Raw genomic sequence first — 26,451 nt, 5'->3', positions numbered from 1 at the left:
CATGGAACACAACTGCGAAAAGGGCAGAAGTCTGTGGTAGGAGACCGCAGCCCCTAACAGAAGCCCTCAGCTATGCAGAGCTTCTCAATGTGATTTAAACAAAGAACTGTACCTTTGTCTCTGAACTCTAGAACTAATCGCAGCAGCTACTATTTTCTGGGGGCCATGTGGCAGGGACAGTACTAATACCATTACATGCATTACCTCATTGAAAGCCTCTTAACAACCCTATGAGTTAGTATTACTATCCCAATGTAAAGATAAGGAAACAGGTTTTAGAGAGGTGAAGTAGTTTGCCCAAGGTCACAGGCTTAAGTAGAATCAGGATCTGAATCCAACTAGTCTGATTCTATAACCTATGCTCTTAACCAGCCACCTTGGGGGTCTCTAGAACCTGCAGGAGGATGTCAGAGGATTCCTCAATTCTCATTCCATAATGTACAAGAGGAAAGCGGCATACCTCTGTGAAATGAGTGACTCATATCACCTGGGTATTTGAAGACATTCCTCTTTGAAAGTACCACCCCTAACTATGGGAAGATCGTGTATCTACTGTGTGTTTGGAGGTACTGAACAATGCACCCTCAGGATGCTTATGGAAGAGACACCTGCCTCCCCATCTCTGAGGGGCAGCCATGTCTCTAGGATACTTCTGGGAGATTCTGCCATAGGGTCTGAGAGAAATAGTCTGCGCTCCAGGTGCCTGTTCGCTCTCCTGGAGCCTCTGGCTGTTGCACCCTACTGAAGCTCCTTGGTTTGGCTGGGGCACAGGATTAGCCATCCCCAGGAAATACCTCCCTCCGGTCCAGGCAAGGATCCCAGCACACACACCCCTGGAGTGTGTATGTGTGTTGGGGGAAGGGTGGAATGCTTCCTTCTCTCCAGGTCAGGGAAGAGATGTGGGGACCACCTGGGGGCCCTCCCCCCTCCCACCTCCTTGCTGGGGAAATGCCCAGTCCAGTGCCCCTTCCATGGCCACCTCCCTCCCCCTAGCTGTGCCTGGGCATGAATCAGCTCTCACAGCTTGTTAAAGCTGGACCTCTTGTTTTCATGCCCTCACCTCAGGAAACAGAATTACAGCTTTTCCAGCTCTACTCAGCAGGGGGCCAGGGTCCTCACTTTATAAACATTCCCAAGCCTGTGAGAGCAGAGGGCACGGAGATGGTGAGAGACAGAAGCCCAGGGGAGAAAGACAGAAACTAAGACCGAAGGAGAAAAACAAAGAAAAGCCAGAGACAAGACCAGAAGAGAGGCCAAGAAGGGATCGCGAGGGCTGTGCTACAGGAATGACCCTAAGGATGCTCTGGGCTGGACAGGCGAAGGGGGTCCTGGGAAGCTGGGGGATCATCTGCTTGGTGATCTCTCTGCTCCTCCAGCAGCCAGGAGTCCACAGCAAGTGCTACTTTCAAGCTCAAGGTAAAGCTGGGGGAGGCATTAGGAAAGGACAAGGACACAGGGAGCTGGGGCAAGGGGGCTTAGAGATGATCCTCTACCAGAATACCCAGACTCCCTCCAGCTTGGAAACAGGAGAGACTAAATATGGGGGCAATATGCACTTACTTTCTCCCATTCCAGACCACAAGCGATTCTGTCGGCCACCACCAATCCCCAGCACACTAACATTTCCTGTTCTTCCCTAGCCCCCTGCCACTATGAAGGGAAATATTTCACCCTGGGTGAGTCTTGGCTCCGCAAGGACTGTTTCCATTGTACCTGTCTGCATCCCGTCGGTGTGGGCTGCTGTGACACGTGAGTGACCAAAGACAGCCAGAGAGAATGGCTCTGACTAGAGTGACTAAGGGCTGGCCAGGGTGTAACCAGATTGCTGTGATGTGAGAATGAATAGAACAGAGGTACGAGGCAGGCTGAACCTGAGTTACCAACAAGAATTTGAGAGATAAGGCTGCAAGCTACAAAATGAGGGATGTAGGGGTGGGTCTGGAGGGGAAGTATTTCTGCTGTGAAACGAAAAAATCCATATATGGTAGGTGAGAGCTTGGCTAGGGGGACCAAGAGGGCACTAAAGATATGGGAAAGATATGAGAGGAATGCTGGCAGAGAGAAGTGTGGGGCAGGGATAAAGGTGGCCCTTCACTGTGCTGACTCCTTTCCCATCCTTTGGTTCCCCAGGTCCCAGCATCCCATCGACTTCCCTGCAGGCTGTGAGGTACGTCAGGAGGCAGGAACCTGCCAATTCTCCCTGGTGCAAAAATCTGACCCTCGGCTACCCTGCAAAGGGGGAGGGCCCGACCCAGAATGGGGCTCAGCTAACAACCCTGCTCCTGGGGCTCCTGCTCCCCACTCCAGCTAAACTCAACTGATCACCCTTCTGCTGACTTCCCACTGCTGCTGCCACTTCCAGGGAAACCACTAGCAGCTGCCAATTTATTCTGAATAAATAAATTAATGCTCCAGCTGAAAGCCTGCCTCTCGTTGTCCATTCCATTGGACCCCACGTGGGAAAAACGGGCCCTACTAGAGTCCAGGTGCTGAGTTCTCTGTATCCTGAAGAAAGATAGTGTCACGGTGAGCCATCTTCAGATGGTTATGGTGCTGGTGCTGGGGCCTGGGGCTGCATATGAGGCCAGGGTAGGACTTGTGGGCAGCACCTTGATGGGGAGGTCCCAGCTGAAGGTGTCCACGGGCACTTGCTCAGGCCCTGTCCAGGTGACAGGCTCAGGCTGTTCCAAAGGAGGTAGGAGCACCAAACCTGGTTCTCGTGATGTTACAAATTCAAAATGCAATCGCCACTTCAGGGACACTGTGGGAAAAAAAGATAAAGGCAGAGGCATTAGAAGCCAGGAGTAAAAACGAGTGCAGGATGTGGTTAGTGAATGAGAAAAAAAAAGCAGTATTTGGGAAGAGGAGGAAAAGCCACAGGGCTAGGATCAAGGGTTTCTCTAAAGAAATCTGTTAACCAGAAATGTGACAATCAGGACAGCAAGGTCAAGCACCTAATAACTATAGCATGGGACAGTCAGGACTTGGGAGCTTGACGTAAACATGCTAGAGCATCAGAGATCAATGTGCCACAGGGTCACAGTGGGCAGGGAAAGGAAGAACACCCACAAAGCTCTTAAAAGTTTAAATGTCAGTGCATCTAGGAAATAGGCTGAAGGTCAGAGAAAGTGTTAAGGGTCAAAGGCTGGGTGTGGGTATGGCCAGGAGTTTGTTAGGAATCAGGACTCATTACACAGAGAAAGAGGACATTTTACTCTCTTCCCCACTCCGATAACGGTCAGGATCTCACCAATGGCTGTGCAGAAGCCTGGGGTGGAGCTGAGAGGGATGGGGAGGGAGAAGCTGGTTCTAGTTGTATGCAGGCAGGACTCCTGGTGCCGGGCATGAGTCACATGAGACACGGAGGGGACACCTCCCGTCCTGCGGCGCCTCTGGTACTCGGGCTGTACACGCTCCTCAGTCTGTAAGCTTACTGAAAACTGGGAGCAAGAAGAGAAGTGGGTGCTAGCAGGCACTGGGAAGTGCGGACTCTAGATGAGAGGCTTGAGCCCAACCTCAAGCTTTTTTCACCCTGGGTGACCACACTCTTCACTTCTATATACCACCCCTCTTTATGCAGGCCCTTCTCCTTCCTCCCTAGCCCTCCAAGCCCAGCACCCCAAAAGCCCCTTTCCTTCTCACCTGCAAACAAGCTACAGTTCCTTCCCCTAAGTTTAAGGTCCCCACCACATCCTCGCCGAGTCTGTATACAGATTTGAAGATGCCAAATGTCCCAACTTTTCCTCGGCCATCACTGATATTGTATAGATCTGGGGAGAATGGGACACTGTAAGTGTGGAGTCCATACTGGAGCGTATCAAGGGCTGGGAGCCAGAGGCCAAGGTGGGGCTTTTCGTTATAATGTGGGATATCAGTGAGTCCTTAGAAGTACAGGCAATTAGGAAAATCTGTAATACTATGAGAGGGCTGGTGGGGTGGGGGCAATTGTGAAAGGATTCTCACGGAGGCTGCGGCAGGATGTGGCAGCCATGAGACGCTCCCCAGCCAGCTCAGCTATCCATGAATCCTTCTTCCCACCTTCATCCTCTTCCAGGAATGGACTAGATGGGGCTACGGCCTCATCCTGGGGAAACCGGACATCTTGAAGGCCTACAGAGAGAATGAGCAGAAAATATTGCTAGGAGGGAATGGACAGTAGAGATTAGGTTTTAGACTCCAACCTATGAAGGCTGAAGGTAATGGGAACCATGCCCCAGGTACCCTTTAACTTATTGTCCAGAACCTCCCTCCCCAAACCCCTTGCACCTTTACGGAGACCAGGAAGCCTTTCTCCAGTCCCCCACCCACAAGTCCTCTTTAGATCTTTTCTGCTTTGGTGAGGCTCTTCCCCAGCCCTGGATTTCCTCCAGAAATCCTTACTTACCCGTCAGCACAAGAACCCTCAGAGGAACCCTGAGTAAAGTGATGGGTGAGTTGACACGCTGGCAGCCAATGGTCAGTTTGTAGACATACTTGACTGACTGACCCCGAAAGGAGGGTGGTCCCTCTATGGGCAGCACTTCACTGTAGGAGTCTGGTTGGGAAGTAGTAGTCAGGGCAGCCAGAGGCAGTCAGAGAAGTCCTCCCTCCAGGAGCCTTAGAAGGCAATCCAGGGGTGGGGAGGAGGCAGACACTCACATGATTTGGACTCTCCGGGATCTAGCCTCAGATCACAGAAAAGGATTTTTGGTGGAGTGGAAAGGATACACTGACCTCTCTCGCCTAGAAGAGATTAAAACAAAACAAAACAAAAAAACCCCTGCAATTTAATGACCCCATTGTCCAATACTGGATGAAGCTAGCGCAGCAATGGGGGCCATGAGCACTGCCAACAAAGGGCAGCCCAAAGTAAGCTACCCCTCTTTTCTTATTGTAAGATAGGATCAGTCTTATATCCCCAACATTAACAAATACATTCCTCCACATCTCCGATATGACAAAGACTAGAAGCACCCACTAGAACAATTTAACAAATTCACTCTCAGGTGGCAATGACTCCGCCCCCTTCCAAAGGCAAATGCCCATCTCTAACCTCGGTGTGGCAGAAAGACAGTCTGGCTCTCTGGCTGGACATCTGGCTGACTGGAGTCAGGGGGAGGTAGTGCTACTCGACTCTCACTGGCATGGAACTGGCAGTGGATTTGGGCACTGGCCCAGGCCAGAGCCTCACTATGGGAGGAGGAAAAGAAAACATCAGAGGGGTGATCCTGACCTCACAAATACACTCCCAAGCTCCCTTAACCCCCTGAGGAGACCAACACCATCAGGTGACTGTCTAGGAGTAAGGGAATCTAGAACCCCAAAGAGAATCCATCAGACAAAGAGAAGTATACTATGGGTAGAAGTGGGAATGGGGGAGAAGGAAGGAAGGGCGTGTGTAGGGCTCTGTCAATCCCATCTTCTGTTAAACAGCCCTTTCCTACAATGAGAACACAATGAGCAAGAAAGTGGTGGCATAGCTACACGACAACCTGAGCTCTGGCTTAGCACTATAGATACCAGGTTTTCTCCCAGAAGAACCACCTTCTTCAGTATCTGCATCCCTACCTGGATGCAGAGGTGGCGGTGGGGGGCAGGGGGTTGGTGACCGTCACTACACACTCCAGCGCCTCCCCCGCCAGAAACACAGGACCTCGGCTCAGCTCTGCTACCACTTCAATCATGACAGCTCCGGAATGAGAACTAGAGATAAACGGGGAAGGGTGTGTGTGTCAGAGGTCAGTACCATGGCAGGGAGGGGCGTCTGCGGCGAGTCTGGGGGCGATGTCAGAGGAGACGGGCAGTCACCGTCACGGAGTTTGGGAGAAGCACCTGGATTTGGGATGCGGGAGGTGGATGGGAAGTACGGGTAGCAGCTGACTCAGTAAAGATAGGACTTCGCTCGGGGCCCCAGACCCCCGCCCCTCTTAGCGCCGAGTTAGTTCCCTTACCACCCACACCCGAACCTCCAAACCGGCCTCCGCCGCCCTCCCTCCAGATTCCAGGTCCCAGCCCAAGGCCCTGCCCGTCACCTCGTGCCCCTAGCCTGGACACCTCGCACGGTCGAAAACGGGGTCTCGGCACACCGAGGCCCTCACCTGCCCGCCCCTCCAGAACCGGGCCAAGTGCGTGGCGGCTTCCGCGACAGAGGCGGGACTTCCCTTCAGCACCCCCTTCCCAACAGAGCGCCTTCCGGCCGGAAACACCCGGCCGGCCCAACCGGAAGGGGCTCGGGTTGTCCTGCAGCCTTGGGTCACCTTCCCACGGGCTGGCACCTGGGCGCAGGCGCTGTCCCAGACACCAACCGGCAGGACCCGGCGTCCCACCCAGGGAAGGGCCTGGCGCGACGGCCGGGGGACCAGGCTGAGGCTGCCGAGAGCTCCCAGGCCGGTCCCGGGGGCGGTTCCTTGCGGGCTGGCCCCCGGGGCTCCTCCCCTTTCCGCGGACTCGGTAGCTCTTTGGTCGGACAAGCTAATCACCGCGGCCCAATGACGACGAGGCCCGACCCTTCCCTCCCAGGACCCAGAAAGACGACCGAGGGGGAGCCCGAGGCGGCTTCATTGCTGTCGCCGCCAACGCCGCTGCAACAACAGCTCCCAGGCTCCATAGAGACACCAGTTCACCTCGGCTTTCCCCAGCGCCCGGCTCTCCGAGACGACACCTAACTACCACAACTGCCCACATCTGGACTTGGCTGGCGAGGTATTTTGTACCAAAAGACTTGGGACCAGGGACCGTCGAGGTCCTGCGGACCCAAGATCCAGGGAACATGGGAACTGGAGTCCCAGCCTCGGAGCAGACGAGGTGTGCCAAAAGGGATCCACAGGTTTATTGCCCTGAAAATGCCGGAGGCACTGAGGCTGGGCAGGTTACAGACCTCCAGAGCCCTGAAGACAATCGACCCCAAAGTGAGCCGGGCGGCAGCAGTCCGGAGGACTCTGGGCAACTGATGGCATCCTATGAAGGTAAAGCTAAGGGCTACCAGGTGCCTCCCTTTGGCTGGCGCATCTGCCTGGCTCATGAGTTTGCAGAGAAGAGGAAACCCTTTAATGCCAACAACGTCTCCCTAAGCAACTTGATAAAGCATCTGGGCATGGGCTTGCGGTGAGTAGATCTCATTGCCTACAGTACGTTAAGTTTCACTTTGTTCCAGCACAAGCCTTCCAGCAGAGGTGAGAAAGGGTGAGAAAGCAGGTGAGTGGCTCTGTCCCAGTCAGGTGACCCCCAACCCCCAACATATTCTAAGCGTGGTTTTAGGGGGTGAGATTGGGTCACATTTCTGCAACCCCCATCCTCCCAGTAACTTATCCTCCTAGTAGGAAAGAACAGGAACATCTGGACCTGTAGTCAGCCTTTCCCATTTAGGCTCCCTCTCACACACTCCCTCTTATCCAAAGACCGCCCTTTAGTATTTGCTATACTTTGTGGCAAGGTGAGAAAGGATAGTCTGGCTGCTGCAGTGCTGACACAATGTTGTTTTATTTAGGAGAGGGAAGTTCTCGACCCTGATTACCCTGAGCTGCTGGGCTACTCTCTGCCTCATTTAGGCACACATTACGTGTCTTTCCTCAAGCTTTGGCTCCGGGGAGTGGGTTGCAGCCTGCCGGCTCTCACCCCAAGGAGAGGGTGTGAGAGGTGCTGTTCACTCTATTCTGGGATAGCCAATCCCTGATAGAAAAAGCAAAGACCTCTGGCCAGAGAGGCAGTGCTGTAAGTATCCCCGGTAATACAGTGTTCCAAAGCCTGCATTAGTGCCCTTTCCACCAAGGGTTACAGACACCCCAAGTGCTTACCCTGAGCTGTAGAACTCCTTTAGATCCCTACAGATCTCCTCTGAGTTTAAAAGCTAGTGATGAGGAGCCACGACCTATTAACAGGAACAGGTGTATATGAGGACAGAAAGCATCACCCTGAGGTCATCCTGAGTCAACCTACACATAAACACAGGTGGCGATGGAAGTATAAAGGTTGGAAAACTCGGGGCGCCTGGGTGGCTCAGTGGGTTAAGCCGCTGCCTTCGGCTCAGGTCATGATCTCAGGGTCCTGGGATCGAGTGCCGCATTGGGCTCTCTGCTCAGCAGGGAGCCTGCTTTCTCCTCTCTCTCTGCCTGCCTCTCTGCCTACTTGTGATCTCTCTCTCTCTCTCTCTCTCTGTCAAATAAATAAATAAATAATCTTAAAAAAAAAAAAAAAGTTGGAAAACTCAGCCCTAACAGCCTCTAAACTAGGGGGTCCTTCCCTCTCTGTCAGTGCTATAGGGCTGGGCTGGGTAGCCCATTTACCTAACCCCAGCTCTAAGCAGTGGGAAGGACCTGGCACTGCCTGGGTATCTGGCTCCTTTGCTAGATCCTGTGGGTGGCTTGTACCAGAGAACAATCATCCCTCCAGGCTACTTCAGAAACTGACTCAGCCTAACTTTGACCCCCAAAGCTTCTGGGTTAAAAAAGATGGAGGGCTAGAGTGCTGAGAGAAGCACATGGGGGTGCATGTGGTAGGGACACTGAGATCAGGAACAGGTAGGCATCCTAGCCCCTCGGTCCCTCAGTGTGAGGGAGTCAGAAGCCTGAAACTGTGCTCAGCCCCCTGGACCTTGGCTCCACATGCCAGGATAGGGTGGACATCACCAACGCAGGTCTTTTAGAACAGAACGTGGTCCTGCATTGAGGAGAAAGCAGGAGTGAGACAAGGAACAATTCTGAATGATAATTCTTAAATTGGGGCTGACATATGGAGAAGGCCAAATAGGTCAGGAACGGCCAGCTGCCAAGTTAAGGGAACGAGACATGAACCCTAAGAGGAAGTCAGACTGGGGGTACTTTAATCAGGCGTTGCAGCAAGCCAGCATTCTCTTGGCCTCATTGTGGGAAGAACTCCATTTTGATTGCTCTCCCTTCTAGCTAGATTCCATTAGTTCATAAGTATTTATTGAGTGCTTGTTCTATGCAAGATTCTCCTTTGTTCAGCGTATCTCCCTGTCTTGCATTTCTCCCTTGTTGCCCTAATGCCTGCTGCACCCTCCCCTCTCTTCCCCAGTTCTTTCTGGCCTCTAGTTTCAAAGTCCAGTTTACTCTAAAACAGCAGGACTTTATGCCTTCCCTCTTCCTTCCCCTACTCCCAGAATGTATCCTCCCTATTCTGTAATCACATTTCATCCTCCCTTGCTCCTCTTCGTGTTCATCTGTCTAGTGCCCTAGTGCTTGTATAATTATTGGTAAATTCGGCAAATACTTAACCAGCTCCAGACCATGTGCCCTGCCTGTGGTTGAAGCTGCGGGTAATCAACTAGTCTTTGTCAATATCCCTTTCCCCATGGAATGTAAAAGTATGTCAGACTTACATAAGGAATGCTTAGAAATAACAAGACAGTGTCTGATGGGAGTTCAGATAGTGTATGTAAAGGTCACGATCATAGCTGACACGCATACTCCACTTGGTGGCTTTCCCACTTGTTACACCATTTGCTCTTTCAACCATTCCATGAAGTAGGTAGGATAGGAGGTACGTCATCTTGTAGATGGGGAAACTGAGGCTCTGAGGAGTTACTTACCCCAATTATATGGTTACAGGTGATATGCTTGAACGATGGGTATAAAATAGGTGGGTAGGGAGGACAGTGGAATTGGGAGAGTCTGGTGGGGCAAGGGTTGCTTAGTGAGGACCCAGTCTGAATGGGGATTTATAGGGCTTGAGATTAGAAGTTAGGCTGAAACAGATGTCAGAGCCTTGAATCCCAAACAGAATCATTTGTCTGTTGGAGTTATGACAAGACCAGGAAAGTGTGGGAATTTTTTTAGGCTTTACTAGGATGTTATAGAAGCACAGACTCAGAAACTTTACAGTTTAAACACTAAACTTTTTAAAAAGACTTAAAATGATATGCCCCAAAATGTAAATCCTGGTTGTCTATGGGTGGAATTTTTTGACCTTTCATCTAGTATATTCTACAGACTTTCACCTTTTTTTTTTTTTTTAAAAGATTTTATTTATTTATTTTACAGAAATCACAAGGAGGCAGAGAGGCAGGCAGGGTGCGGGGGGTGGGAAGCAGGCTCCCTGCTGAACAGAGAGCCTGATATGGGCCTCGATCCCAGGACCCTGGGATCATGACCCAAGCCAAAGGCAGAGGCTTTAACCCACTGAGCGACCCAGGCGCCCCCAGATTTTCACCTTTCACAACCAGGAAGACAAACAGTCATTTTAAAAAAGAAGAAAGTTATCTGAGCAGGCTGTGCCTATTGGGGGTGGGGTGTAGTTGGGAAACCAAAACTGGCCCTTTCAGCACCTCAAACAAAAGCTCCTGGGCTAAACTCAAGCAGTGGTAGTGGAATTAGAGGTGAGGCAAGGTCAGAAAGCTCCTGAGGAACAAAGGGGAGAAACAAAGACAGTTCCTTGCTATAAACTGGGGTGACTGGGAAGAGGAGAGGACTTTGAACTGTGGAGAGATAGAGAACAGGAGAGATTTGGAAGTGAAGGGAATGGGTCTTCTGCAGACCCATTTAATAAATAAATAAATAAATTCTAAATATTTTAATTTATTTATTTTTAAAGATTTCATTTATTTGTTTGACGGAAAGAGGAAGAGTGAGCACGGGCAGGGCGAGTGGCAGGGAGAGGGAGAGGCAGGCTCTCCACTGAGCAGGGAGCCCAATGTGGGACTTGATTCCAGGACCTTGGGATCATGACCTAAGTCTAAGGTAGACACTTAACGACTGAGCCACCCTGGGGCCCCTCTGCAGACCCATTTAATGGGAAGTTACACCTGAGTGTCTAGAGAGAGGCAGGTGATTGCTGCCCAGGAGGTGCCGCCTCCTGCCCCTTCCACTCACACTGCCTCTTGCTCCTCAGGTACCTGCAGTGGTGGTACCGGAAGACCCAGGTGGAGAAGAAGACACCTTTCATTGACCTCATCAATTGTGTACCCCTAAGACAGATCTATGGTGAGCCTCATCCCAGCTCTACTCTGCACAGAGAGGGCCCAGCCTCTGGGGCTACTGCAGAGCTAAGCAAAGAGGCTTCCGCTTAAGCACATTGCACCACCCCATCACTGGGGTTTTCTCTCCCCAGCTTTGCTGAGCTATAATTGACACAAAACATCCTGTAAGTTTAAAGTGTACAATGCATTGATATGATATTCCAGTAGTTTTCAGAAAAACTCATCTTTATCATCTAGAAAGAAATGGGCTTCTTTTCCTCTGCCATGCCCCACTAACCATCCTGATTCTACCTCTAGGTTGTCCTTTGGGTGGCATCGGGGGAGGTACTATCACCCGAGGCTGGAGAGGTCAGTTCTGTCGTTGGCAGCTTAATCCTGGAATGTACCAGCACCGGACAGTCATTGCTGACCAAGTAAGAACCAGGAGGTGGAGGAGAGGTCCAGAACAATACCCCAGGTCAGGAAGAACCTCTTAGCCCGTGTAGGATGTGGAAGTTAGATGGGCACATGTGCACATGGTTCACTCTAATAAATATTTTCAAGATGCTTTCCGTGTGCCCAGCCTTGTGCTAGGATGTACTAGGAATAAGATACTCCAAGAGCACACATTTCTTAAAAGCATAAAGAGCTCCAGCACCCCGTGTCCTCCATTTCTCTAGTAAATGTCTCTTACGTCCTTCACTGTCCCAGCTTCACTAGCTAATCCAGTACCCAGCCACAGAGGGTGCAAGGAATTCCCAGATCACTTAACCTGGTTGAAAGAGTATTTAGTAGGACCAGAAAGGAAAACAAACCCCAAAGTCTATAAATGCGTGGGGAATAAAGATGTACAGACTACCCACTATTCACCCCGATTTGCCAGCCTTCAGCCTGAGCTCAGCTCCTCTGCTGCTGATCACTCCTCTGGAGGTCTCTCTCCAGAGAGACCTGAGACCTGAGAGCCTGGGAAGCCCCTCCTCTCCCAGGCATAACTCTCTAGCCTTTTTCCTTTCTCAGAATCTTCACTTCTTTTCGCTCTATTCGTTCATCACATCTGGGCATTCAGTTGCCAGAGTCATGTGGTCTGCCTTTCATCATCATCTCTCTAGCGCCCTCAGAGGTGGAGCTGTCCACCACGTTCCCATTTCCTGTCTGAGGGATGCCTCCAGCTTTCAGCTCATCTTCAAAGAAAAAAATGACTAGCCGACCTTGAGTCCAATTAATGACAATGGCCTTCCTAGTGCAGGTTTACCAGCCCTGCCCAGTGCCCCAAGCTTCCTCTCTGGCTCATCCATTAGGTATCCTGAGGGGAAGTGCCTTCCAGAATCATGACTCTAGAGTTAAAGTAATTATTGCATACTTAACATGTGCTAGAGATTGTGCTATGCATTTTGTATGATATTTAATATTTAAAGACAGTCCTACAAAGTAAGTACCATTATTATGCCCATTTTATAGAGGAGGAAACTGAGATCCAAAGAGATTTTAGTAAGACGCCCAAGGTCATGTGGTTGGCAAAAGGAAGTACGCTGGGATTCAGAACCAGCTTTCGCTGTGGTTAAAAGGCCATGGTCTTAACCATTCTCTACCATTCCAACAACATAAAAAATTATTGTATACATACATTAAAAATGTAAGGCATATTTTCAAGCAAGGGAAGAGATACTAACCCCTCATAGATCCTATGCTCCAGAAGCTTATATTTTTATTAGAATGGGACTTTGAGAAAATGGAGACTGTGAGACCATGTAAGAACCAAAATGAGAGGGATAGATAGTACACTGAGAAAAAAGGGATACTGCTCTAGACTTTACCCATTTTCTCTCTACCCATGCCAGCTGTGCCTGTCTCTGGCAGTGGAGGCATAGTAGAGGGGGGGGGGGCCTCAGTGAATTGGAGAGGGCTCTGCCCTCAGTGAACCCACAGAGCAGTCAGAGAGTCAGAATGTAAACAAAAACATTATAACATGCTAGACTAGAGAGGAAGGGGGACATACAGGGCAATGACTCACTGCTTGAGGATGGAGATGGCATTTGGCCTAGGCTTTGAAGGATGAAAGGTTTCACCAGATGGAGAATGAGCAGGAGCAAAGGCACGAGGAGGAAATGTAGTGTGTTCAGGGAACAGTGAGTATTTGACATGATCAGAATATAAGTGCTTGAACAGGTCATGAGTATAATGGGCAGGGACAGGCCAGATCAAGGACCTTGAAAGCCAGCTAGAAGAGTTTAGACTTTAGCCTGAGGGCCATGGGGAGTCACTGAAACATAAATACAGACTAGCATATCTTGATTCTTCTGTAAGAAAGATCACGCTGATACCAGATGGGGGGAGGCAGAGCATAAACACAGATATGGTGAGGGCACGAAGACCACCAAGAAGGGAAAGAAAGCCACGGAGAGAGGAGGTAGGACCTGGTGGTGACTCACAGTGTGGGAGAGGGGCCGAGTGGATGAGTGAGGCTGTGGCACAATGAGAACTCCCGTAGGCTCAGAAAGGGGACAGGAGATGAGTTTGAGGTGCCTGTGGTTACCCCATCCCAGCCTATCTGCCTTCTTGGTTTAGTTCACAGTTTGCTTGCGTCGGGAGGGGAAGACTGTGTACCAGCAAGTCCTGTCTGTGGAGCGCCCAAGTGTCCTGCGCAGCTGGAACTGGGGCCTGTGTGGGTACTTCGCATTCTACCACGCCCTCTATCCCCGAGCCTGGACTGTCTATCAGCTTCCTGGCCAGAATGTCACCCTCACCTGTCGCCAGATCACACCCATCTTGCCCCATGACTACCAGGTGAGGCTCCCACTGTGTTTCCTCCATTGCCCTCCCTTCTCTGAGATCTGTCTCTGCTGTAAATTCCACAATCTGTGAAAGAAAGGGGACTGGAACATGACATCATGCTGGTTTTCCAGGACCTCCACTCAGTGGTAAGACAGCCTGCCTGGGAATATGGGGAGATGCAAGTGGAAACTAAAGAGAGTCCCCTGGGGGCAGGGGTAGTATTTGAGCGAGGTCCTGGGTGTGGAGGAGTGGGACTAGGAGGAGCTACACTGGGACCGTCTGAGTACGATCTTTTGCTCCCAGGACAGCAGCCTGCCTGTAGGAGTCTTTGTGTGGGATGTGGAAAATGAAGGGGACGAAGCCCTTGATGTGTCCATCATGTTCTCCATGCGCAATGGTCTGGGGGTTGGAGATGATGCCCCCGGGGGATTGTGGAATGAGCCCTTCTGTCTGGAGCGTGATGGGGAGACTGTGCAGGGGCTGCTGCTGCATCATCCAACCCCTCCAAATCCCTACACGATGGCCGTGGCTGCACGGCTCACGGTACGTTCCAGCCTACTCTAGACCTTAGCCCCCATGCCCTTCCCCTCAGCCTGGCCCTGGTGCACCCCATCCCTGAGTCCGATCCTCACTACCGCCCTTAAGCCTGTAGAACTTGGAGGTGGGAATTACAGTGGGAACTGGAGAGGTAGCCTGAAGCCAGCATACTTGTGGCGCTTCCCCTGAGTGTTTGGCCCCTTAACAGGCGGATACCACGGTAACCCACATCACAGCCTTTGACCCTGACAGCACTGGGCAGCAGGTGTGGCAAGATCTACTTCAAGATGGACAGCTGGACTCCCCCGCTGGTGATGGGGGGATCTGATAGGGAGGTGTGGGAAGAGAGGTTGTCCCTGTCTTGGGAGGAGGGGTGAGAGACCTGGTAACAAATAGGCCTTATTTTCCCGTATCAGGGATCCCTGGGACTGAAGGGGGTGCCTATGCCAATTTTTCTTGTGCTTCTCTCAGGCCAAAGCACCCCCTCGCAGAAAGGAGTAGGCATCGCTGGGGCTGTGTGTGTTACAGGCAAGCTGCCACCTCGAGGCCAGTGCCGCCTGGAGTTCTCACTGGCTTGGGATATGCCCAGAATCATGTTTGGAGCTAAGGGCCAGGTCTACTACAGGTGAAGGGACCAAGAGAGTACAGGGATCTAAGGTGCCAGAGCTCTGACCTAGAACCCCAGTTCTCATTTTTCCCCTTTCTTTCCATCCCAGGCGGTACACAAGGTTCTTTGGCCGCGATGGTAATGCAGCACCCGCCCTTAGCCACTATGCCCTGTGCCGATATATAGACTGGGAAGAGAAGATCTCAGCTTGGCAGAGCCCAGTATTGGATGACAGGTGCCAGTGGGGCGGATCTCTTGCCTTTCTCCCGGGCACTCATTCCAGTTGGGATTCCTTGGTTCAGTCTCCACTCACCAGAGTCAGCAGAGTTGGGCTGGAATTCACTTGGTGCCCCCTGCTCTGCAGAACTCCAGAATCCTTCCCTTCCTGAGAGGTCCACACTCTACTAAATTAGACCATTCCTCCTGACTCCTCAGATCCTTGCCTGCCTGGTACAAATCTGCGCTGTTCAATGAATTGTACTTCCTGGCTGATGGAGGCACAGTATGGCTGGAAGTTCCCGAGGACTCCCTTCCGGATGAGCTGGTGGGGAGCATGTGTCAGCTCCGCCCCATCCTCCAGGAATATGGTCGATTTGGTTACCTTGAAGGTACGAGCTGCTGGTAGGCCACAGTATGGCAGGCCATAACCATGGGCCAGTTAGTGCCATACCACAAGCCAGGATGGTGGGTTTTGCCTACCCCAAGGGACTGGTTGGGATGAGGGAATAAGTGGCAGCTGTGGGCTAGGCTGGTGCCCCAACCCCAACACAAGCACAAGCTAGGGAGGGGAACTGAAGGGGAAGCGGGAATTCTGGCAAGTGTATCTCCCTCCTTTCTCCAGGCCAGGAATATCGCATGTACAACACATATGACGTCCACTTTTACGCTTCCTTTGCCCTCATCATGCTCTGGCCCAAACTTGAGCTCAGCCTGCAGTATGACATGGGTGAGGGTCCCTTTTGTGCCCCTTCTGCCCTCTTAGTCCACAATACCCCTGAATCTTTGTGGTCCCCCAGATGGTCTCCACCCTTCTCTTTACCCAACGTATCTGCATCCTGCTTACTGGTTCCCCTCTAGGGTCATAAACAATTCTGAGCCCCACTTCAAGTTTGCCCGTTCCCTGCCCCCACCTTGTGTGTCTGCTCCTCCAGCTCTGGCCACTCTCAGGGAGGACCTGACACGGCGACAGTACCTGATGAGTGGGGTAATGGCACCTGTGAAAAGGAGGAACGTCATCCCCCATGATATTGGGGACCCAGGTAAAAGTTCTTACACCCCACAGTTTGCATCCCTCTCTCAACCTTTATACTCTCTACTCTACCCCCTTAATGCAAATCAGTCAGGTTTCCTCCCTTCCCACAGATGACGAGCCATGGCTCCGAGTCAATGCATATGTGGTCCATGATACCGCTGACTGGAAGGACCTAAACCTGAAGTTCGTGCTGCAGGTTTATCGAGACTACCACCTGACGGGTGACCAGAGCTTCCTGAGAGATATGTGGCCTGTGTGTCTGGTAAGACATGCATGTGCCATGGCCAGCATGCCAAGGGCATGACTGGTGTCTGGGGGAAAGTCCAGCGGGCTAGTGTTGTCTCTCTTTAGCATTCATCTAGGTCTTCAGTGTCTTGGTCCCTCTCTAGGCTGTGATGGAATCTGAAATGAAGTTTGACAAGGACCAAGATGGACTCATTGAGAATGGAGGCTATGCAGACCAGACCTATGATGGATGGATCACCACAGGCCCCAGGTTGGGGAGTAGGGATTTCCAGGGTGCCTAAGGTGGGGAACTGGGCACCAGGAATTGTAGGCTCAAGGAAGAATGACTCATTGCTTGTTATGTTGCATGGAACTGCCAGTCTGACCCCCAAACCTATGTCCCTGATCAGTGCTTACTGTGGAGGACTCTGGCTGGCAGCTGTGGCCGTGATGGTCCAGATGGCTGTTCTGTGTGGGGCAAAGGACATCCAGGATAAGTTTTCTTCCATCCTTAGACGGGGCCAAGAAGCCTATGAGAGACTGCTGTGGAATGGTGAGTTGGAGGACCCTAAGGAATCCTAAGGCAGCTCTGGGGACACAAGAAACATTATTTTGTCTTGTTCTACCCCAGGCCGCTATTACAACTATGACTGCAGCCCTCAGCCTCAGTCTTGCAGCATCATGTCTGACCAGTGTGCTGGCCAGTGGTTCTTGAAGGCCAGTGGTCTAGGAGAAGGAGACACTGAGGTGAGAAAGACTAGCAGGAGGAGCCAGAAAGGTGGGTTTTTCCTGGACGTGGGAAGCAAATCTAAGAAACCCTAATTCTGCCTTTGCCCCTCAGGTATTTCCTACCCAACACGTGGTCTGTGCTCTCCAGACTATCTTCGAGTTCAATGTCCGGGCCTTTGCAGGAGGAGCCATGGGGGCTGTGAATGGGATGCAGCCCCATGGTGTCCCTGACAGATCCAGTGTCCAGTCTGATGAAGTCTGGGTGGGTGTGGTCTATGGGCTGGCAGCCACCATGATCCAGGAGGTAATACACCACCTTTCCATCTCTCCACCATCTCTACCTTGGGCTGGCAAACTTCCTCAGCCATCATATACTTCTGTAGGGCCCTATCCACCTAGAAAGCTTCTTCTTTCCCCTGGCATGCCTTCCATTTTCTGCCTTCAGGCTTCTGTCTGTGGGTCAGATTTATTTCTGCCACTAGCTGGGAACTCCCTAAGGGCAGAGGCCTTGTTGTCTCTATCTGTGCAGCTGAACTAGCTATTCAGGGATTGCCAAGTAAAGTGACTGACATCTCTTTCCTACAGGGCCTCACTTGGGAAGGCTTCCAGACAGCTGAAGGCTGCTATCGAACTGTGTGGGAGCGTCTGGGCCTAGCTTTCCAGACCCCTGAAGCATATTGCCAGCAGCGGGTATTCCGCTCTCTGGCCTACATGCGGCCACTGAGTATCTGGGCCATGCAGCTGGCCCTGCAGCAGCAGCAGCATAAAAAGGCCTCCAAGCCAGGAGCCCAGCAGGGCACAGGACTGGGCACAGGACTAAGCACAGGGCCTAACCTTGGACCAAAGGAAGCCACGGCAAAACCAAAGGAAGCCCTCTGACTGTGGGAGGCTCTAACAGCCCAGCCTCCAGCCTGGCCTTTCCTCTTCATCACTCCCCCTACTCTCCAAGTCTCCTGCAACCCTGAGCCACCAAGACAATCATGCCCCTTCCCTTCTCCCCACCCAGTTGGGCCAGTAAAGAGGGGCTGATGGTGACCCAAGCATCAGAATCACTTATTTATTTCTCTCACCCAATCCCCTCACTGCATGAAATGTTTAAGGAGGTCAGCTGATTCCCCCGGGCCCATTCATGGGGTGGTAGATTTACATGGGTACAAATAAAAGACCCAGAAAGCCAGTTAAGTGTTCGGACTCTCAGTCTTCCTGACACAGGACACAGGAGCTCAGGCTAGCCCTCTCCCACCCCTTTCATGTGGACCCAGACTAGTAACCTCAGGCTCTGACTTAGCCCCCCATATTCACATCTAGCCTGAGTATCTGCCCTGTAAGATAACAGATGCGGGGCTATGAGGAGGGAGCCATCCCCTACCTCTTGTGAAATTTGCATGCAGGGGAAGGATGGGACCTGGGCAGGGGGACTCTGAGGAAGGGACAGGAAGTGGTAGCTTCAGGGGAGACTCAGCACCAGGAGTCTGAGGCATGTGGAAGATCAGGAAGCAAGAGTTGCCAGGAGCCTGGAGCTCCTGGTCTGAGCTGTCCTTCGGTGCCTCTGACTGCAGGGCAGGCAGCTCCAGCTGGCGGGGATCCTCACTGGGGAGGGCACGAAGCTGGCGGGACAACACTATGGAAACAAAGACTCCTCAAGGACTGGCCAGGCTTTCCCCCAGCCCTTCCTGAATGGTATTCCCAAGCCTCTCACCTCCACGCTCAGCCAGCGGGCTCCCCCTTGTGTCAGAGGAATACATAGCAGGTACGATGATCAGACAGAAGGAGAAAAGGAGAACCTGGAGAACGGGAAAAAATGGAGGGTTCTAGGTTGCAGCCCTGTCCCTGCTACCCGAGAAAAAGGATCTCTCCTTCCATCACCATCCTCACCAAGACACAGGTGCTGGTACTGCTCGTTTTGTTTGATATCTGAACCACCATGGCCTGAAGTCTCCTCAGCTGGTCCAGAAGGGACCTGGAAGAAGAAGGGGGACAGTGAGCAGCCCCTGGCCTGGCACCCTGACATAAACAATGAAACCATTCTGTTAAGGCTGCCCCTCCATCTGTGCAATGAATGATCTCTTTTGTTTTTTACCCTATTTTTCAATGGATTCTTCCTCTCTGTGGACAAAATGCTTTTAGTTCCTCATTAAAACACCTTTCTGTCCTGACCTGATTTAAACTCCTTTGCAAATACCTTCAGTGGTTCTATACTGTCCACTCAGCTATTTACACAATCCTCACCAGGCATTCGATGTTCTCTTTCTGACTTGACTCACCTACGTTCAGGTTCATGCCAGACTGCGCTATACCACTTTCTTTTATCTTTTTTTTTTTTTTTTTGCCCTTTTTCTTTCTGCCTAGAGTGTTCCCTATCCTGATCCCCACCCCAGAATCCTATCTACCATCACACATCATCTGCCCCATTGGGTTTTTCTTTTTTTGTTGTTTTTTTTAAAATTAACATATAATGTATTATTTGTTTCAGGGGTACATGTCTGTGATTCATCTGTCTTAGAAATTCACAGCTCTCACCATCGCACATACCCTCCCCAATGTCCATTACCCAGCCACCCCCTCTACTCCAGTAACCCTCAGTTTGTTTCATGAGATTAAGAATCTCTTATGATTTGTCTCTCTCCTTTCGTCTTGTTTCACTTTCCCCCTATGAGCCTCTGCCTTGCTGCTCAAATTCCACAGATCAGTGAGATCATATGATAATGTCTTTCTCTGACTGACATTTCTCTTAGCATAATACCCTCTAGTTCCATCCACATCATGGCAAACAGCAAGATTTTTGGTTTTGATGGCTATATAATATTCCATTGTACATAGATACCACATCTTCTTTATCCATTCATCTGTTGAAGGACAACTAGGCTCTTTCCATAGTTTGGCTATTATGGACATTGCTACTATGAATAATGGGGTACACGTGCCCCTTCCGTTCACTACATTTGTATCTTTGATATAAATACCCAGTAGTGCAATTGCTGGGTTGTAGGGTAGCTCTCTTTTCAACTTTTTGAGGAACCTCCATACTGTTTTCCAGAGTGGCAGCACCAGCTTGCATTCCCACCAACAGTACAGGAGGGTTCCATGGGGTCTTTGTTACTCCCTCCTCTCTCTTTCTGAGTACTTAAATTACTAAGTTACTTGTGAATTTGTTCCCCGTTACTATGAGCTTCTTGAAATCAGATCCCCTAAAGGCCAAGCACCAGACCCTGCATGTTGGAGCTGCCCAGTGTGAAGCAGGGGAAAGAGTGAGATGGCATAAAATGGGAAGGAGAAAGGACAATGTTAGTGAGTTACTTACAAATTCTGTTCCTCTAAGAGCTGTACTTTGTTCTGTAGCTCCAGATTCTGGGCTGTGTATTTCAAGACCCTAGGGAAATAATAGGATATGGGGATATGGCCTGTGTCCCCACTTCAAAACCCAGTGCTTCCGGCTACCTCTGCTCCTTACCCCCCACCCCCATCCCTCTCCCTCTTGTACCTGCTCTCTAAACCTCCCAAATACACCTTCTTCTTCCTGCGGCTCTCTTGAGCAGACTTTTTGTTTCTAATCTTCCTCCGCACTCGTGTCAGAACTTGTTCCTCCATCTAAGAGAACACAGAAAAGAAGTCTCATCAGAAGAACACTGGACCAAAGAGTTGGAATGCAACTGAATTCAATCTTCTTCTTAATGCAGGAATCCCTTCTAGAGCTTCCCTGACCAACAGACACTTGGCTTCTCTCTGAACACCTCTGAAGGCCAGGGTTAACGTCCTCATGAGCCAGACCATTTTAAACAATTTTATGAATTAAAGCAACAGAAACAACACCAACAACACCAACACCACTCCCCTTGGGGCGTCTGGATGGCTCATTTGCTTGGGCATCTGACTCTTTTTTTTTTTTTTTTAAGATTTTATTTATTTATTTATTTTATTTGACAGACAGAGATCACAAGTAGGCAGAGAGGCAGGCAGAGAGAGAGGAGGAAGCAGGCTCCCCACTGAGCAGAGAACCCAATGCGGGGCTCGATCCCAGGACCCTGAGATGATGACCTGAGCTGAAGGCAGAGGCATTAACCCACTGAACCACCCAGGCACCCCGACAGCATCCTCTTAATATCTGTCAAAGATCTGGGTTCAAAACTAGACACTAAGATGTGCTCTTTTGGCCAGTACAAAGGATAATAAGACGGTCATTGCCCTTCTAGAGACAACACCTCCATTGATACAGCCTTTGAACCCCACTCACTTTCTTAGTCATCCCCAACTGCTAACTCATCTTACACTTTTTTTTAATTTATTTTTTATTTAATTTCAGCATAACCTCATCTTATACTTTTTAAGAAATTAAAATTCTCTCAACTTTTCTGTACTGTTGATTTCACAACAGTACCACAATACGGTGCTTGTAAAGCTGCCTCTCATTCCTTGAAACTTTAAAACTTAAAACTTGGGATTTTATAATTATTCTTGCTATTAGTCCAGCCTTGATGAATTCTAAAACTTAATTCTACCGTTCAGCTATAGGTGGATTTCGATGAGGCACTGAAATCTAAGCATCAGGGCCCTTTGCTTGCACAGTCCTTTCCAGGTCCCTATACCAAGGTTGCACTGATGATTTTGAACTCTTCTTTCTTAAAGAGAACACCAAAAATTTGTATAAACCCCACAAAACCAGGATTTACCTCTGCATCCACCTTATTAATGACATGTTCCAATTTCCTACTAGCAACAAATGGTCTAAGTTGTCTAAACTCAGTCCTGTCCTGTAATAAAATTAACAGAAGTGGGGGCTTGAGACTCGACCCCCGCCCCCTCCCCCGCAGCTTTCACTCCCACCAATCAGAGTCTTACCTTAGTAAGAGGAAGTGTCCCATGCAGAGTAAGCCCCTCCTTCTCTAACAGCCTCTTCTCCTCATCTGTCAGTATCAGCCTAGCAATTTCCTGGGGTTACCAGGAGAGATGGGCAGCAGAGTTGTAAGGGGAGGTCAGAAAGGAAAGGGGAATCCGCCCCCACCCCCTGCAATGTGGGAATAATCCCGCCATAAATCAACTACCTGCTCTGCAGGCTCCTCCACACGCAGTGGAGTCGTCTGGGCCCCCTCTTTTCCATAGTTCCCACCATCTGCAAAAGGGAAAGTATAAACAGCCAGGCCCACAAGTCTCTCCTCCCACCAAACCTCACTTATTTGAGACTCACCTAGATCTATGGAGACATGCTGCTGTGAGAGAGAGTACGTGTGATCATGGAGAACAAGACAAGAATCAGAGGAGCTAAAGTCGCTCAGCGATGCGGCGGGACTCAGCAGGGAACTCAGGAAATCCTCTGCCTCCCATTCACTCAGCGTCTGCACAGGGTTCAAATTAACAAGCCCTGACCTATTATTACCCACCGCCTCAAGAACGCGGTCCCAGCAACCCCGCGCCTCTCCGACTCACAGCCCCACCCACCTCGGAAAGTGGCTGCTCGGCCCCCAAATCTCCGCTTTCCTCTAGCAGGAAGTCCAGCAGGTCCTGGTCACCCAAGTCCAAGGCCAGTTCCATAGCCGGTTATGAACGGGAAGGATGGGCAGAAACACAGGAGTTCACCCCACCACCTACTCGCTGCCCTGAACCAGTCGCTCTCAAACCGCACCAGCCCCCTAGACTCGATCCTCCGCAACTTCCAACACCACGGAAGTGACGCTCCTACCCCCGAGACATTCCGGGACTTGGAGTTCCCTTTGACGCGGAAGTAGCCTAGCAGCTGCACGCCACGTCCCGGGAGCGACGCAAATAGAGGGGACGTCTCTGCGGCCTCCTCACACCCTAGGGGCGGGCATTGTAGGGGACGGACTCTGACTCACCCCCGGCTGAAAAAGGGAAGGGTTAGAGACTAAAAGGGAACTCGGGAGCTGTTCGAACATTTGCTCCGGATTGTGCCGCACCCTTGCTTCCTGCCGGGGAGGGGCAGCCTGTCTGAGGCCGGCTCCCGAGCATCGAGTGCCGCGGCCAGAGCAGCTTCCTGCTGCCCCCGCAACCATAGAGCGCGGGCCCAGGGCGCCGCCCGCGGGTGGGGGACGTTCCGCGGACGGAAGTGCCCGAGAGAGTGTCGAAGGGAGGGCGAGGCCGGAGCCCGATTGCCACCGGGAGAACGAGCGGGTTAGCGGGCCGGCGGGCGGGGCACGAGCCGGGCAGCGCAGGTAGGCCGGACTCGGCCGAGCCGGAGTCTCAGGGTGGGGCCGCGAGGCCGGACTCGGGAAGCTGGCGGGCAAGCGGGCGGGCGGGGCCCTCTGACTCTCTTGCGTCTCCTGCTTCGGGTCCTGTTGGAGAGGTCAGAGTCCAGTGTATCTCGGCTTGGGATCGGAGTTAAGTAGGGCGTTTTAAGGGAGCCAGGCCCTTCCTGGGATCAGTCCTCTGTCTGGAATAGTTTTGGGGAGGGCGAGATGTGGGTGGCATTGAGGCGCAGGGCGGGGATCGGGTTTGAGGTTAGCTGATAGCGGGTATGTGGGTAGGAAAGCTTCGGGTGAGTTTGGGATTAGGTAGAGTTGGGTTTAGGAATCAAGGTTAGTTTAAGGAGTTATAAAGCCGGAGTTGGAAATTTAGAGTTACTGGCGTGAGTCAGGTCCGTTTTATGTAGGTGAAGTTTGGATTAAGTCATTGTGGAGTTTTTTGGTTTTTTGTTTTTTGTTTTTTTCTGGCCAAGGTAAGTCAAAGGTGGGATTCAGGGCCGAGTCAACACAGGAATTAAATTAGAAGTCTAGTTTTAGGGATTAGAGAACATTAGCATGGTACTAGGGATAAATACCAAAGGAATGGGTCAGGAACCAAGTGACAAAGGAGTTTCAGGCTTAGAGATCAATATTTAAGGTTAAGGTCAGGGAATTTGGTGCTGGAAGTAAAAATTAGATCAATATTATGGATGAAGGATTGGGTACGGTGTCTGTTAGGAAAGGGATGAATGTCAAAGCCAGTATTGGGAAACAGGAAACAAACTAGGGTCAGGGTTAATGTTAAGAATTAGGGTTAGTTTTAGGGGCGCGTAGGTGGCTTAGTGGGTTAAGCCTCTCCCTTTGGTTCCTGTCATGATCTCAGGGTTCTGGGATCAAGCCCCACATCAGGCTCTCTGTCCCCCACATCCCCACCCCGACCTGCCTCTCTGTCTTCTTGTGATCTCTGTCAAATAAATAAAATCTTTTTTAAAAAAAGAATTAGGGTTAGTTTTAGGAGGGGGTTATGGTTGAAGTCTGGGTAGTTGGCCTCTGATAGATAAAATTTAAGAGATTGGTAGCAGGTAGGTGCACTCCTTTTGTGGGGAGGTCTCATTGCTACATAGTTTCAGTGGTTCTCTAGCCCAGAGATATGGTAAACTAATTTCACATTAGGGTTCTGGGCTTCACTAGAATTGCAGGTATCTGGGATTCCAGCTTCTTTATTTTGCTGTCTAAATCCAGCGCTCTTGCTGTGGTCACCACAGTTTAGGGACAGTGGTTTCTGGACTATGTTACTTACAAGATAGGAGGTAGGAATAGGCCTGGGACCCAGGAGATGTACAAGGCCTGGTCACAAGTGGGGGACTATTTAGGGAGAAGGGACTGTGATTAAGGGGAGGCTGACCATGAAAACATTGTTGCCATGGGAGAAAGAAATGACTGAATCCTCTGAAAGTTCAGCCCTACTGCCTCCCAGTTCCCTCATTCTCTGGCTATTAAGTCCTCTCTCCAGCTCTCCTCCCTGGCCCTGCAGTTCACATCCTCCCTGCATGCCCCTTTCGTCAAGCCCAATCCTGCATACAGATTTCTCCCCTCACCTGTCACTTCTTCCATACTTGTTCATCTTGCCAGTGGTTCCCAGCTGCAGTTCTGCCTCCCTTTCTGTCCCTGATACTGCACCTCCTACCATATTTTGCCCTCCCAAATCTGAGCTTTCACATCATCTTAAAGCACTCTTCCACACTTTCCCCCCTTACCCGCACCTCCTGGTCATCTGCTGAATACCCTACCCAAAGCCTAACATAACTGTCAAGTACCTGCAGGCCCTGCTGTGTGCCAGCCCCTGGCTCTAAGCCTTCTTAATTTCTTGGTCCAGTTGTAGATCCCCTTCCCCCACTCCCCAAACAGAAAAGAGGAAATAAGACCCAAAGAGGAAACTGGGTCTTGCTGATCCCACGCCCAGCCAGGCCGCTGACCACACCCCCATTTCACTCCCAGCCTGACCCTGCCACTGACCACAGCACTATCCCCTACTCAGTGTGACCCAGCTGCTGGTTGTGCCCCAGACCCACCCCACCCCCACCAACTCAGCTTATATACTGCCACCATCCCATCGCTCTCCCCCCAACACCATCCTAGCCTTATTTAGCCATTGACCACAGCCCCATCTCTTCTCAGTCTCCCGCAGCCTAATCTGACCTCTGACCTCACTCTGTCATTCCCTGTCTTGTAATTATTTTGTCCCTTCGCCTAGCCTGAGTCGGTGACTGATCATAGATGTATTTTTCCTACCGCCGTCTTCCCCAGCCTTCTTCCCCATTTCTAGTTCGATACAGTCACTAACCTCATCCCTTCTGCCGCTACTGGTGCTAACCCCATCCCCATCTCCTGTGCCCCAGAGCCTCATCTTCATATACCCAGCTCGGCCCAATCCTGGCATTCTCCCCTTCCCAATTCCTTAGTAAACTCAAGCCACCCTAGCCACTGAATGGCTACTGATGACAGAAGCTGTGGGACTTCAGTCTGACTTTAGGCCCTGGTCCCTGAAGATTGACAAGACAAACTGTCATCAGGTCCTGACAGTTCTACCTCTTCAAACCACAAATGAACAACGTCCTCCTCTCCACCATTCTAACTACTGTCATCACTTCTCATTTGTGCTAATGCAGTGTCTTTCTGACCTATCTCCAAGGTAACAGCCAGAATTATTTTCCAGAATCTAGTTCTGGTTATGTCCCTTTTCTGCTCAAAGCCTCCCTTGGCCTCATGGTGCCCTCCAGGATGTAAAATACTCCTTCCTCTCTAGTCCTCCCCTGCCTTTCCACCCTGACCTGACTTCCCCGTCGCTGCTCCCTTGCAGGTACTCTGTGCTTCCGCCTGCCCACCCGCTCACTTCCCTGAATGCTCCTCCGTGATTTCCTGTTCCTCCACCTTTGCTTATGCTCTTCTTTCTGCCTGGAATGCTACCCCTGACTCACCTCCGGCTGGCGTAGTGGAGACAGCTTGGGCTTTGGAGTCAGAGATATGGGTTCAGATCCTGGCTTCACAACTTATTAGCTGTATGACTTTGGAGCAGTTCCTTGAACAAGTATTTAATATCTTTGCGCCTCAGTTTCCTAATCTGTAAAAATGGGTATAATGATACTTATCTTGCCGGGTTATTGTAAAGATGAAATGAAATTATGTATACAAAGAGATTGACATATCATCAATAAAAGGTAATCCTTACGATTTTTATTATCTTTATTTTAAAGTCCTAACTTCA

At 50.8% G+C, this 26,451-nt stretch overlaps 5 protein-coding genes across 12 annotated transcripts in view; 3 read left to right on the top strand and 2 right to left on the bottom strand.

The window, feature by feature from the left end:
* Nucleotides 1–1,286: 1,286 nt before the first annotated feature.
* Nucleotides 1,287–2,311, top strand: LOC101681027 (microseminoprotein, prostate associated). The gene is made up of 3 exons (XM_004747542.3): nt 1,287–1,416; nt 1,641–1,749; nt 2,131–2,311. The coding sequence occupies exons 1-3, from the start codon at nt 1,287–1,289 to the stop codon at nt 2,309–2,311; spliced, it is 420 nt and encodes a 139-aa protein (XP_004747599.1).
* A 45-nt stretch (nt 2,312–2,356) lies between these two features.
* On the bottom strand, nt 2,357–5,676 carry RGP1 (RGP1 homolog, RAB6A GEF complex partner 1). Its single transcript, XM_004747545.3, has 8 exons — nt 5,548–5,676; nt 5,033–5,169; nt 4,639–4,722; nt 4,385–4,534; nt 3,964–4,110; nt 3,643–3,770; nt 3,251–3,440; nt 2,357–2,761 (listed from the first exon to the last, which is right to left on the bottom strand). The coding sequence occupies exons 1-8, from the start codon at nt 5,661–5,663 to the stop codon at nt 2,538–2,540; spliced, it is 1,176 nt and encodes a 391-aa protein (XP_004747602.1). The 5' UTR covers nt 5,664–5,676; the 3' UTR covers nt 2,357–2,537.
* A 541-nt stretch (nt 5,677–6,217) lies between these two features.
* On the top strand, nt 6,218–18,059 carry GBA2 (glucosylceramidase beta 2). 4 transcript variants are annotated; one of them, XM_045081565.1, is made up of 18 exons: nt 6,973–7,083; nt 7,466–7,689; nt 10,825–10,916; nt 11,210–11,325; nt 13,457–13,675; nt 13,967–14,206; nt 14,409–14,511; nt 14,672–14,825; nt 14,917–15,042; nt 15,243–15,415; nt 15,649–15,753; nt 15,959–16,066; nt 16,170–16,321; nt 16,449–16,555; nt 16,665–16,837; nt 16,916–17,031; nt 17,126–17,317; nt 17,599–18,059. In XM_045081565.1, the coding sequence occupies exons 4-18, from the start codon at nt 11,293–11,295 to the stop codon at nt 17,890–17,892; spliced, it is 2,295 nt and encodes a 764-aa protein (XP_044937500.1). In that variant the 5' UTR covers nt 6,973–7,083; nt 7,466–7,689; nt 10,825–10,916; nt 11,210–11,292; the 3' UTR covers nt 17,893–18,059. The 4 variants fall into 4 exon arrangements, with proteins under 4 accessions (XP_012909213.1, XP_012909214.1, XP_012909215.1 ...); XM_013053759.2 differs by lacking the exon at nt 7,466–7,689 and having other exon boundaries at nt 6,218–7,083; XM_013053760.2 differs by lacking the exon at nt 7,466–7,689 and having other exon boundaries at nt 6,220–7,083; nt 16,695–16,837.
* Nucleotides 18,057–22,681, bottom strand: CREB3 (cAMP responsive element binding protein 3). 2 transcript variants are annotated; one of them, XM_004747546.2, is made up of 9 exons: nt 22,447–22,681; nt 22,196–22,343; nt 22,053–22,120; nt 21,850–21,939; nt 20,495–20,601; nt 20,315–20,383; nt 18,889–18,973; nt 18,713–18,797; nt 18,057–18,634 (listed from the first exon to the last, which is right to left on the bottom strand). In XM_004747546.2, the coding sequence occupies exons 1-9, from the start codon at nt 22,537–22,539 to the stop codon at nt 18,318–18,320; spliced, it is 1,062 nt and encodes a 353-aa protein (XP_004747603.1). In that variant the 5' UTR covers nt 22,540–22,681; the 3' UTR covers nt 18,057–18,317. The 2 variants fall into 2 exon arrangements, with proteins under 2 accessions (XP_004747603.1, XP_044937501.1); XM_045081566.1 differs by having other exon boundaries at nt 22,053–22,343.
* A 111-nt stretch (nt 22,682–22,792) lies between these two features.
* The window catches only part of TLN1 (talin 1), a 32,881-nt gene continuing 29,222 nt past the window's right edge, over nt 22,793–26,451 (top strand). For 2 of the 4 annotated variants that reach the window (XM_004747552.3, XM_013053745.2), the window contains exon 1: nt 22,794–23,177. The gene's annotated coding sequence lies outside the window, so the exon portion shown is untranslated. Of the gene's footprint in view, nt 23,178–26,451 lie in introns of all 4 variants that reach the window. The other 2 variants (XM_045081564.1, XM_013053746.2) reach the window with 2 other exon arrangements.

This window comes from Mustela putorius, unplaced genomic scaffold, assembly GCF_011764305.1.
Source record: "Mustela putorius furo isolate JIRA1106 unplaced genomic scaffold, ASM1176430v1.1 tig00000580_pilon_pilon_pilon, whole genome shotgun sequence".
NCBI classification, from domain to species: Eukaryota; Metazoa; Chordata; class Mammalia; order Carnivora; family Mustelidae; genus Mustela; species Mustela putorius.
Note: the sequence above shows the minus strand (reverse complement) of the source record. Positions and strands in the feature narration are given on the sequence as shown.

Coding starts and splice junctions, on each gene's coding strand:
- LOC101681027 (XM_004747542.3), top strand. CDS start 1,287: ATGACCCTAAGGATGCTCTGGGCTGGACAGGCGAAGGGGGTCCTGGGA. Junction 1,417..1,640: donor GTGCTACTTTCAAGCTCAAG/GTAAAGCTGGGG, acceptor GTTCTTCCCTAG/CCCCCTGCCACTATGAAGGG. Junction 1,750..2,130: donor GGTGTGGGCTGCTGTGACAC/GTGAGTGACCAA, acceptor TTGGTTCCCCAG/GTCCCAGCATCCCATCGACT.
- RGP1 (XM_004747545.3), bottom strand. CDS start 5,663: ATGATTGAAGTGGTAGCAGAGCTGAGCCGAGGTCCTGTGTTTCTGGCG. Junction 4,535..4,638: donor TCCCGGAGAGTCCAAATCAT/GTGAGTGTCTGC, acceptor CTTCCCAACCAG/ACTCCTACAGTGAAGTGCTG. Junction 2,762..3,250: donor AGGCTTCTGCACAGCCATTG/GTGAGATCCTGA, acceptor TTTTTCCCACAG/TGTCCCTGAAGTGGCGATTG.
- GBA2 (XM_013053759.2), top strand. CDS start 6,749: ATGGGAACTGGAGTCCCAGCCTCGGAGCAGACGAGGTGTGCCAAAAGG. Junction 7,084..10,824: donor CATCTGGGCATGGGCTTGCG/GTGAGTAGATCT, acceptor CTTGCTCCTCAG/GTACCTGCAGTGGTGGTACC. Junction 15,043..15,242: donor AGCCCAGTATTGGATGACAG/GTGCCAGTGGGG, acceptor CTGACTCCTCAG/ATCCTTGCCTGCCTGGTACA.
- CREB3 (XM_045081566.1), bottom strand. CDS start 22,539: ATGGAACTGGCCTTGGACTTGGGTGACCAGGACCTGCTGGACTTCCTG. Junction 21,940..22,052: donor TGGAGGAGCCTGCAGAGCAG/GTAGTTGATTTA, acceptor TGGTAACCCCAG/GAAATTGCTAGGCTGATACT. Junction 18,798..18,888: donor GTACCAGCACCTGTGTCTTG/GTGAGGATGGTG, acceptor CCCGTTCTCCAG/GTTCTCCTTTTCTCCTTCTG.